This window comes from Prionailurus viverrinus, chromosome E1, assembly GCF_022837055.1.
Source record: "Prionailurus viverrinus isolate Anna chromosome E1, UM_Priviv_1.0, whole genome shotgun sequence".
In the NCBI taxonomy this organism is placed as follows: domain Eukaryota; kingdom Metazoa; phylum Chordata; class Mammalia; order Carnivora; family Felidae; genus Prionailurus; species Prionailurus viverrinus.
In genome coordinates this window covers 12,084,824-12,095,822 of record NC_062574.1, presented here as the reverse complement: position 1 = coordinate 12,095,822, position 10,999 = coordinate 12,084,824, and the positions used below count along the sequence as shown (strand labels likewise).

The following is a 10,999-nucleotide window of genomic DNA, read 5'->3' as shown; positions in this document are numbered from 1 at the left end:
ATCCAGCCCATCCTCTGTGTTCTCACCCCCTCGAGACACAGAAATGACAACCAGACAGGACTCCCAAGGGCGTCTGGCTGATGGCTGTTAACTTTGTGCAGAATTTTGCCTGGGTCATGGAGACCAGGGTCTTGGCCCGACAGCCCCTCTTCCGACAGCTGTAGGCTGACACCTCCCCTCACAACTCTGCATGGTAGTCATTGACGGACTTTTATTGATCCCAGGGATTACTGGCTTCAAAATTAAAATTTGTTTACAGGGGAATCATTTTTAAACACGTATGCTGTCCAAGGAAGCAGCTGGTCTTTAAAGATCATTCCACATTTCTGTAGGAAGAATTTTCACCCTTAACTTTTAAGTATTCTAAAGCACTCAAGTCACACTAAACCCTAAAAGACCTACTAGCTGTGTGTTCACTGTGAACCAGAGCATGCCAGAGGAAAGATGAGGGGCTTGGAGAGGGCTGGGGGCCGGGAGCCACAGCCCTACACTTCCTCCAGTTGGCCTGTGGTGTGAGCGGAGGCCCCCAGCTTCCAGATGGGAGCCACCTGGGAGAAGTAATGCCCAGGTCATGGTGGACAAGAGTTAAGACCATTTGCACAGTGCAGCCAGTCTGTGGAGATGAAGTCGAGACTGTGACCACGAATTCAAAAATACTGACTAGAGAATCTCAGGCCACTCAGTTACTGCGGTGGCTCAGACAGGGACACCCAAGTGTGGTGATTTGATTCCTTTGTGTCCTTTCTTGAATCCATGTGCAAGAAGATTGACCAAAGAACATATAGGTTGGGAGGGAGGAGCCCCACCGTACTTTGCATTGGGATCTAACATGGCCATATTCTTCAGGTTTGTTTGTTTTTTAATCACCGAAAGGCCTGATCCCTACTCTGAATGAGATCTTGCGAGGGATTGAGACAGAGAGTGTACCTCCATGCCCAAAACAGCTGCACATCCCACCCTCACAGCCGTGTGGCACGTTCACCTGCCCCTCTGATAAGAGCAGTCTGATTAGCCATGCCCGGGGTTCTCTGTGTGGATATGTAGGATGGTTTGATCCCGTCTTAGGGCGTACCTGTGTGCTTCCCCCAAACCTGTGTCCAGGTAATAAACCAGCCTGCGTTGTAACAAGACATGAACCGGACAAGCTTGGAAAGCAGTTTTGTTATGTCCCTCGTTTCAGTTAGTTAATCAGTGCCCCTCTCTGTCCTCCTTGAAAGAGGAAGAAGGAAGATGCAGGCTGGAAGAGAAGAGATCGTGTGGCCTAACCTGAGTCCCCCAGTGGACACCAGTTTAGGGTGGCCAGCTGGTTACTGGCGGGGCCAGACCCCCTGGGCTGTGTGCACCACCCCCGCCCCCTGTCCTCACCAGAGTCCCCATCATTCACAGGATGGTCCTGGCTCCCTCCAGCTGGCAAAGACTCGTCCCTGTTTGTGACTGCTTATGAAATGCCCTGTTTGGTGCCATATAACTCGAACCAGACACAGCCAGTCTCTTCTCCCTCCCTGTGGTCAGTCCTGCCCAGCAGCAATTCTGTAAAGGTCCAGAATCAGCTATTTTCAGTTCCACTGCAGCCTCTTCCCGCCACAGTACCGACTTTCCACAAAGCAGGATTCAGAACAATCATGGAAATAAGAGAACGTAGAGCTATAAACTCTCTTCTAAATGCCGATAGCATGAAACACCCAGCAGCATCGGTGGGAGCCTGCACACAGGCGTCAGATGCTCCATTGGCTCCGTGCGCGGTGTCAGGGAGCCTGCCGCCTGGACCAGGGAGCCTAGAGGGGCCGGGCTGCTGGCGCACTGATAAACAGAACACTCAGCTGACAGGTAAAGAAATCCATGGAGTCCCTTTTGCATCTTACAGGCTACGTGCGAGCGAGGGTTTGCTGCGATGGAAGAAACGCACCAGAAGAAGATCGAGGACCTGCAGAGGCAGCACCAACGGGAGCTGGAGAAGCTGCGAGAGGAGAAGGACCGCCTGCTGGCTGAGGAGACGGCGGCCACCATCTCAGGTGGGAGCTGGGCCTGGGAGCCAGTTTAACCCCAGGGGCGTGGCAGGTGGCCGGCTTCCTGAGCTGGCTGCACGGGCTTTTGCTTCAGACTTAAGCTTCATTATCCAAGAGAATCTTTCTCTGACAGTTCTCTGGTTTTGGGGGCCCTCCGAGGGCTTGCAGGCCAAGAGCCGGCACCCCCAGCTACACCTGAGGGGCTGTCCACAGCCCTCTGACCACATGAGACCCCCTCTGCCCCCAGTGCCCGGTAACATCAGCACAGAGGAGCTGCGGCTTCTACCTGGCGGGGAGACCGTATCACAGGGCCGATGCGCTCTGCCCTGAGCAAGCATTGGTGCCGTCGGTTTTGTGTTAACCTTCCTTTCGTGTAACCCTACTTTATGGTGGTTTGTCATTTTAGGGTTAAAGAAACAAATACACCAACCTGAACACGTGCTTGTTTTGTAAACTCATGCTTGATTTCAGTGTCGACACTTATTTCGTCAGTTTGGCTCTCTTCTAACACACGGGGAAAAAAATGCACCTGCATCCCTCTTGTGGTGGGAGTCCCCTGGAAATTGCTTGGCTCGTGCCTGCCTCGGAGAATCGGTTTGGGAGAAGCCTGCCTGACCGCTCGTGAGACCACGAGCGACTTAACAGTGGGCAGCCATCAGGCTGTCCTGTCCGCCTTGCCCCCGAGCCTCTCATGCTGATGGCCATGTCTTTGCAGCCATCGAAGCCATGAAGAACGCCCACCGGGAGGAGATGGAACGCGAGCTGGAGAAGAGCCAGCGGTCCCAGATCAGCAGTATCAACTCGGACATCGAGGCCCTACGACGGCAGTACCTGTGAGTCTGCTTCCTGCCCACTGGAGGCGGCCCTTGTGGGGCCGGGCTGGAGGGAAGCCCTTCGGATGGGGAGGGACACCTTTCCTGTGGCTTTGTAAGAGCCACAGGGACACGGGTCCCAAGGGTGGGCATTGGCGGAGGCCCGAGGGCTCTGAGAGCACCTCAGCCACCCTTCCTGAGGGGCCAAGCACCTTCCCGGTTCCACTAGTGGAAGAAACAGCCTTTTCCAAGAGGTCCAGGCTGCTGACAGCAGCATCACAAGGCTTTGATTTTCTGAGCGTGGTTAAAGCCTGGTCCTGGTTATCAGACGCAAGGTACCTCAGAAGTTAGCGTTGAAAACAAATCACCAGAGTGAATTCTCTGCTGACATGAGGGTTTTGTCCGTGGGACTGTTAAGCTACTTGGGAGAGGAGCAAGTCAGGCTACAGGACAGATTCTGTAAGCCTGCGGTGCTTTTTTCGTTGTTTATTCATTTTGAGAGAGAGACCATGCGCGAGCAGGGGAGGGGCAGAGAGAGAGGACAGAGAGAGTCCTAAGCAGGCTCCGCACTGTCAGTGCAGGGTCCCGGCACGGGACTGGATCCCGTGAAAACCGCGAGATCACGACCTGAGCCAAAATCGAGAGTCAGACACTTAACCAGCTGAGCCCCCCGGGCGCCTTGTAGTACTGTTTAAGTGTCCCTGTTTTAGCTGGATACGAACTTGCTGAGGCCACACAATGAATGCACGGGCCCCCCTCTCTGCTCAGCCTTTGCCTTGTGTCTCATCGTTCCTCAAGTTTCGCAAAAGAGGCTCACAGAGCCTGTTAGAGGCCTGGCCCCGGGCGTGAGGGCGCAGAGGTGAGCGGTGGCCTCTCCCCAGGGAGGAGCTGCAGTCCGTGCAGCGGGAGCTGGAGGTGCTCTCGGAGCAGTACTCGCAGAAGTGTCTGGAGAACGCCCACCTGGCCCAGGCGCTGGAGGCCGAGCGCCAGGCCCTGCGGCAGTGCCAGCGTGAGAACCAGGAGCTCAACGCCCACAACCAGGTGAGCCGGCGGCCAGGCGAGCCCGAGCTGGAGTTGGGAGCTGGGCCTCACGTGCGGTGGCCCCGAGCTCCTGAGCCACGGAGCGGCCCCCCGTCCACAGGCTTCTCCCTGATGTCTGACGTCTCCTGGCATATTGATGGAAACTCCCTGCGGGTGGCAGAGCTGGGACCGTCTGCCACCTGAACCAGCTGTTTCACTTCGGAGTCACTTTGGCTCCAGCCGATCTGGGCTCTCTGAGATGCCTCAGTCTCTCCTGAGCGTCTCTGGATTTCTGCTTCGTCACTGCTGAGCAGGGCCCGAGAGGGAGCGTCATTGCATCTGGTCCAGGTCTCCTGTCCCCAAGGCTGGGACTGTATTTAATCGTCTCCCAGTCGAGTCCATACACTGTTCACACTTTTTTTGTCAGATTATTCTTTTAAATTTTGCCTGTTCTTCAGAAAATCGGGGTACATTTAAAATCCTGGCTAATGGAAAGGCTCAAGGTAGATATAGTTTGATAAAAGCTACTCTGTGGTACCAAATTGGACCACTATCTGCGTGACCCACTGCTGGTCTTCCGCAGGCACTGAGTTGGCCAGCTCCAGACTCAAGGTCTCCGTGGGCCTACGGTCAGCCCGTAGGAGGGCGCTATGGTGGGACTGGTTCCGCCTAGTCACTGCAGTGGCCTAACATGTCCACTTGTTAGTTGGAAAAAATAGTTCAGAAAGTGAGCAGGGAGGACGGTAAGAAGGGCCTAACCCTGTGGAAACTCAGTTCAGCAAACCGTGAGACGCACGGATGCTAGTTATGGTGACAGAAAGGTATGGAGGATTACGGCATCCTGCATACGCAATTCAGCAGATGCTTACAGAGCCCACGTGAACAGCTTCTGCAAGGATATAAATCACAGGCGGTGACAGACTCACACGTTAAATGTAAAACGCCACGGCGTGTGTGCGCACAAGCACTGCCCGTGCCCTTCTGTGCTCACACAGGGAACTGACCTCTCCTGGTTGTGTCGTGTGAGTGCTGCCCCCAGGTGGCTCGGTTAAGCATCCTTTTGTGCTGTGTTGCTGTCTCACAGGAGCTGAACAACCGCCTGGCTGCAGAGATCTCACGGTTACGGACGCTGCTGACCGGGGATGCCGGCGGAGAGGCCGCTGGCTCACCTCTCACGCAGGGCAAGGATGCCTATGAGTTAGAGGTACCACTCAGCCCCTCCCCGAGCCGTGCACCACACGAGCCCCAGGTGGGGACCGAGAGGTGGCCCTTAGCTTATGGTATCATTGCAAGGATGAGAGTCGGAAACAGCAGGAGGGGAAGTACGTGGAAGGATCCAGATCACCCCAAGGGCGACAAAAGACACTAGCTGCCAGGCAGCGTGGGGTCCGTGGCAGGAGTGGGGCACCTCTTGGGAGGCCACAGGGACCTTTGACCCCATGGCCACACCACAGATACCGACCACCTGAAGTGAAACATTTAATAGCTGTGTGAACACCACAGCTGCTTGCAGTTTTAAGTCAGGATGATTGATTTGTATGTCTTTTTATAAAAGCATTTAGAGTCTTTCTCCCCATTCAGTTAAAATTTGGTCATGAAAATATGCTCAGTGACGTGAAGGGAGGCTGAGTGAGTTCAGGAAAAGTTTCAGCAGGATGCTTTTATGGGCCCAGTCCCGGGAGCTCACCATGGCCCCTCGGCCGAGAAACAGGACTCTTGGGTCCAGGAGAAATCGCAGTGATTCCTTTCTGTTTCTGTATGTGATGTGCAGGCTGTTAGCAATGGTTAAGTGTGTTTGGTGGCATTTCTGGCCGCATGTTGGCAGGGAGGAGGACGAGGACAGTGTCTGCTTCCCAGGGCATGGAGAGGTTCCCTGCTCGGCCCTCATCTTTGCTTTCAAGACTCTGGAAGTCCCTTTGCTGCTGAATGTCAGTCCCTAACCTCTCTCTCATTCTAGGTCTTATTGCGGGTCAAGGAGTCAGAAATACAGTACCTGAAACAGGAGATCAGCTCTCTCAAGGACGAGCTACAGACAGCATTGCGGGTAATGGCACCTGCCGTGGGAGACAGATCTGGAGATGGGCTCAGGGTGGAGGTCCCATGCACTCCAGTCGCAGGCTCTTCTAGAGTGGATTTCATTTTTATGAGGGACGTGGTTTCAAAAAATTGAGTTCTTTTTTTTTTTTTTTAAGTTTATTTATTTTGAGAGAGAGAGAGAGACAGAGAGCGTGAGCAGGGGAGGCGCAGAGAGAGAGAGGGAGTGAGAGAATCTCAAGCAGGCTCTGCACTGTCCATGCAAGAGAACCCTGAGATCATGACCTGAGCCGAGATCAAGAGTCAGACGCTTAACCGACTGAGCCACCCAGGCGCCCCTCAAAATTGAGTTCTCTTAAAACAGCATTTAAGCAGGTCCTTGTTCTCCGTGCCTCGTGTGTGCTTTGGCAGGGACTGTGAGACCAAACAGAAATGTTGTCCTGGAAAGTGAGAGTTTGGTGAAGCCCACTTACCTCCACCAGGACATTCTTGGAATCAGAGAGGAGATGATGGAATCCCTGGGGGCCATTCAGTCACTTAGGAAATCCAAGACAGAGGAGGGGTTTTCCGGGAGGTCTTCAGTGGGTCAGGTCTATGCCCGTGCTTGCCAGAGCTCCCGGGGAGTCTCGTCCCACGTTGAGACGGACTCTCAGCTATGCCTGTTTGACTTTGTGTTGAGTTCCTGCCTCTGGAAAACGGGCGTCGGCCTGCCTCTCCTGACTGCCCACAGCATCCCTCAGTCGTTGTGCAGAAGCCTTCCAGCCCCAGAAGACGGACCACCTGGCCTGGCCCTAACCACCACTTGCTTCTGTCCTTTTTATCCCCAAGGACAAGAAGTATGCTAGTGACAAGTACAAGGACATCTACACAGAGCTCAGCATCGTGAGAGCAAAGGCCGACTGTGACATCAGCAGGTTGAAAGAGCAGCTGAAAGCAGCAACGGAAGCACTGGGTGAAAAATCCCCTGAAAACACCCCTGTGTCCGGATATGGTGAGTCCTCCAGGCTCTGGGCCCAGACGACCTGTGGTCAGACAGTTTCACCAGCACCCGAGTGAAGGCAGAAGAGTCTTCTCTGTATTTAGACCTGAGTTTCATCGGAGAAGGCACTGGGGCTGGAGGGTGCCCTGGCTTCCACAGGCTCCCCAGGGTTGGGAAACCATCTTCCTCTCAGCACGCCGGTGGGGACGGTGTACTGATGGCTTTGAAGGGGACGTTGCTCCGTTAGCGTGTGTTTTCCCAGTAATAACAGGTTGCGTTTTTTGCATTTTTCTGTTTTCCTCAAGAACTCAATAGCTTGGTGACAGCAGCTGTCACCAGTTGCTTGACGCTGGGGCTTAAGCATAAAATCTGTAAGAGGCCATGGGGGCAGGAGAGGGGGAGGGGAGGGGCAGGGGAGGACAGTCCCCCCCGAAGACATGTTGTAGAGTAATATCCAGCAAATTCAGCTGTTGTCTCTTGACCAGCCAAGCACTAGCGGTCGCGGGGGTGCTGGCCGCCAGGTAGAAGAAAGGTCACTTGTGTTGCTGCCAGAGGCAGGCAGGCAGCACGAGAGCACCACCTATAATTGAACTGTAGACTAACCCTGGAGGCTGACAAAGTGACGACAGTGGCCGCTTCCAAGGCGGAGCCTGGGGTGGCAGGGGCCATGGAGAGAGGAGGACGTGGAATTTGGGGGAGAATGCATATATCCCGGGACCTGCCAGTTTAACTTCTGAAGAACCAAGAGCACAGAGATGTGCAAACAAGGATAGAGGATCACGGCTTCTTAAAAGAGGCCAGGTAGAGATTGTGTCTCGACGTGGAAAGAGATCCCTAAGTGTGCTAAGTGTAAGCCCCACCCCCAGCAGGACACGGGGTGCGGTGTGACCCAGCAAACGTCCGTTTAAGCAGAAGCCTGCAGGACTGTGCACCAGACTGCGAATGGGGTTGTCTCCGTGGGGGTGGGTTACGATGGGTCGTAACAGTCCCGTGTTGTCAGGGGGAAGGTGTGGTTAAATAAGCAGCGGGACAGTTGGTCCGCTCGGCAGTTAGGGCCGCGGCGCGGTCCCAGAGTGAAGCGCGCCAGCCGCCCTGCCGAGTGCCGCTTGAGCCAGTGTCCCGCACCGGCGAGGACGGCCTAGCCGCGTGCACACAGGCGTCCTCCGGTGCTTCCCGCGCTTTGAGTTGTTCCGAGAAGGATCTAGTGTGTTTTACGGTTACTGGCTTTGTGCTCTCTCAAAGCTGTGTAAGGAAATGTCGTGAGTGTGGCAATAAAAACAAGCTTTGGAGATTTTTTAACATTCAGTCTGGTTCCCTGGGGTTTTTTAAAACCAAAGTAACGGTTCTGTTTGTTCTTTCAGATATAATGAAATCTAAAAGCAACCCTGACTTCTTAAAGAAAGACAGATCCTGTGTCAGCCGGCAACTCAGAAACATCAGGTCCAAGGTGAGTCTGGCATCCTGCCCCCAGCTGTGTGGGGCTCTTGGACTTTAGGGAGAGGAGCTGGAGTCAGAGCCCACCACGGGCCGCAGCAGAGGGTCCCCAGGTCCCAGAACTCATCTGGCTCCACATGCCTACCCACTGGGCCAGTTCTGGTGGCTTCGAGCCCCAGAAGCTCCTTCGTGCCGAGATGGAACCAAGTTTCGACAGTGACGATTGAGGGGCCAGGCCTCTGAGAAGCAGGGCTCGGAGTGAATTCGACCTTAGACGTCCAAGGCCGGATTTCACCCCAGTGCCCTCCTGGGCCAGCCCCGCTGTCTGCACTGTTCTGCACACGTCCCTAATTTAATACAACGCCACCTGCCTTCGAGAGGGGAAGCTGCCTACGCCTCTTGCCCCAGCCACGTGGTAGCACCTCCCGGCGCGTGGCCCCCACCCCGCCGAGCGCCTCTCCACGGGAAGGACGGGCGGAGGGTGGGAGTAACAAGCATGTTGCATTTAGGATTTATTGTGTGTGTCTTATTTTTTGCTCTTTCCTCTGACAGTCCGTAATTGAGCAGGTCTCATGGGATAACTGAAACGAGCCCGCTTCCAGGTCCCCTGTCATGTAGGTAAACCACCTCTCACCACCCACCCATCTGCCGCCCTCGAGGGGGCGGCAGGCTGCATGCACGGCTCACACCTCCATAGCAAGCTCCTTGTTTTATCGCTCCAGCAAGCACATACGCAGCCCGGGTCAGGTTCCCCTCACCTGTTATTAACGGGTTCACAGGCACTGGAACCTCCTACTAGGCTTGACCCTTTGCCGAGGGGAGCATCCCCCTAGCTTGGCAGGTGGTCCACAGAGGCGGCGTCTCGGGTGGGCGTGGGCTCGCGAGTGGCCCCCGGCGGTGGTCAGAGTACAGGTCGAATGATCGGCGTATTCCACGTTCTCTGGGGTAAACCCTCCAGAAGGGACCCGGCAGGGACCCGGCCGCCACTGGCAAACGGGGTCTCGCATCTCGGAGAACCCCCGCACCGAGTTAACGGGCCAACGCAGGGCCGGACCCCGGTATTCAGGGAGCCAGTATGTCGCGGGGATGGCCAGGAAAACGGCTCAGCAGAACGAGAGGACCAGGAGGGGTCGGGGCTGAATGTTTACCAGCACTTTGGGGCTGTTTTTAACAAAAGGAAAAGCTTCTTTCTGGGTGCTGTGGAAGGCGGTGGGGGCACCCAGGTGCTGGCTGAGAAATACCAGCCTCTTTGAAAACAAACAGGACAGTGGGCACCCCCAGCCTGCCACCAGGCCGGCGTCCCGGTCACACAGCCTCTCGCTCCTGGTGTGCCTCTGGCCGAGCCGACCCGATCTCATTAGTTCTCTGACCACAGTCCTGGCGGTGACGCCGACGGGCCCAGGGCCACACACCGGCTCCTTGTGCTCGTGTGTCCGCGGCTCACTCTGAGGATCCACGGGCCGGCATCCTCCGGCTGAGGGGCTTCAGCCCGATGGCTCTGGGGGAAGCGGGTTTGTTTTGAAAGGAAGACTTTTAAGGAAACACAAGTTTTAAACCTAGTCAGTTTGGTTTTATTTATTCTTCTACAGTCCCAAGTCACTTAGAACCAGATATGGCTGAGGCTTGATTGAAAACTTTGGGCTTTTTCTGTAAGCGTGAAAAACACTCTGTTTAGCAAAAGGAGAACTTCTTTTGTTTACGGTTTTCTTATTGAAGGTTCTACTTCCTATTTGAGGTTGAACCGTAGCCGCTGTAAGTTCACTGTTAATGATTTAGGCCTGTTGCCCATCCCGGCAAATGACGGGCGATGAAAAGCTTCTGCTGCGCCCTCCCGGGACCTGGCTGCGGTCAGGCCACCCCGTCGGAACACATTGTGTTTCCCGGGGGTGTGTCTGAGTTTGTCCCTTCTGGAAGAAAGGCCAGAAAGTCAGTGACAAGACCAATAAGGGACTTTGCAGTGATGTGCCGGGAAGACCTTTTTTGCTGGCCAGGAGGCAGCTAAAGGCAAGGTGGAGAGTGAGGGCACTGTCGGGCACACTCACAAAGGTCGGGGCCTCCAGCGCAGCCTCAGACCCTCGGAGGTGCCAGCACCCAAATGAGAGGGGTAAGGAGGCCAGGAATGGGGTTTTCCCAGATGTGTCCGAGTCCACGTGACTTGGCCAAGTTTCCAGTGTCTCTGTGACACACTGTCCCCCTGGCCTGAGTAGAAGGGGACCTTGCAGATGTCCTTAAGGACACCTCTTGTGATGCCAGGCAGGCCTAGGCCTGTTTGCAGTATCCACCGGTGCTCACTCTCGGACGTGCGCCGTCCTTTTCCCTGGATGTATTTGGAGATCCCTCCCCGCCCCGCTCCCACCCCACCACCACAGGAAGACCCGGGAGTGAGGTTGCCCAGAATCCACACCTGTCGGTGGTGCTCTTTGATGTGGGATCTGATGTGTCCTCGTAATGTCCTTTGTTGATGTTCTCTTTCCGTATCCTGCCTCACTCAAAAGGATAGACAGTCTCAGCTCCCACACAGTCAAAGCAAGCCCGTTGCTTCAGAGCCTCGTGGCTTTTCTGAGATCGAGACCAGAGCGGACCTTTCCCACGGGGTCCTCATAGAGGCCCCCGTCCGGTGGTCTGAGTTTGGGGTCACGGAGGCAGTTGTTGGAGAGACCAGCCCTGTGGGAGGAACGAGCCCCAGAGGAGCTGGCTGTGTATACCCCGGGAGC

General features: G+C 55.2%; 1 protein-coding gene across 6 annotated transcripts in view; it reads left to right on the top strand.

Annotated features, from left to right (window-relative positions):
- Window positions 1-10,999, top strand: part of MPRIP (myosin phosphatase Rho interacting protein) — a 154,019-nt gene that overhangs the window by 134,236 nt on the left and 8,784 nt on the right. For 3 of the 6 annotated variants that reach the window (XM_047832870.1, XM_047832867.1, XM_047832871.1), the window contains 7 exons: window positions 1,865-2,012; window positions 2,722-2,839; window positions 3,700-3,859; window positions 4,923-5,042; window positions 5,796-5,882; window positions 6,701-6,863; window positions 8,213-8,298. In XM_047832870.1, coding sequence (XP_047688826.1) covers window positions 1,865-2,012; window positions 2,722-2,839; window positions 3,700-3,859; window positions 4,923-5,042; window positions 5,796-5,882; window positions 6,701-6,863; window positions 8,213-8,298 — 882 coding nt within the window. Of the gene's footprint in view, window positions 1-1,864; window positions 2,013-2,721; window positions 2,840-3,699; window positions 3,860-4,922; window positions 5,043-5,795; window positions 5,883-6,700; window positions 6,864-8,212; window positions 8,299-8,837; window positions 8,904-10,999 lie in introns of all 6 variants that reach the window. The other 3 variants (XM_047832868.1, XM_047832872.1, XM_047832869.1) reach the window with 2 other exon arrangements.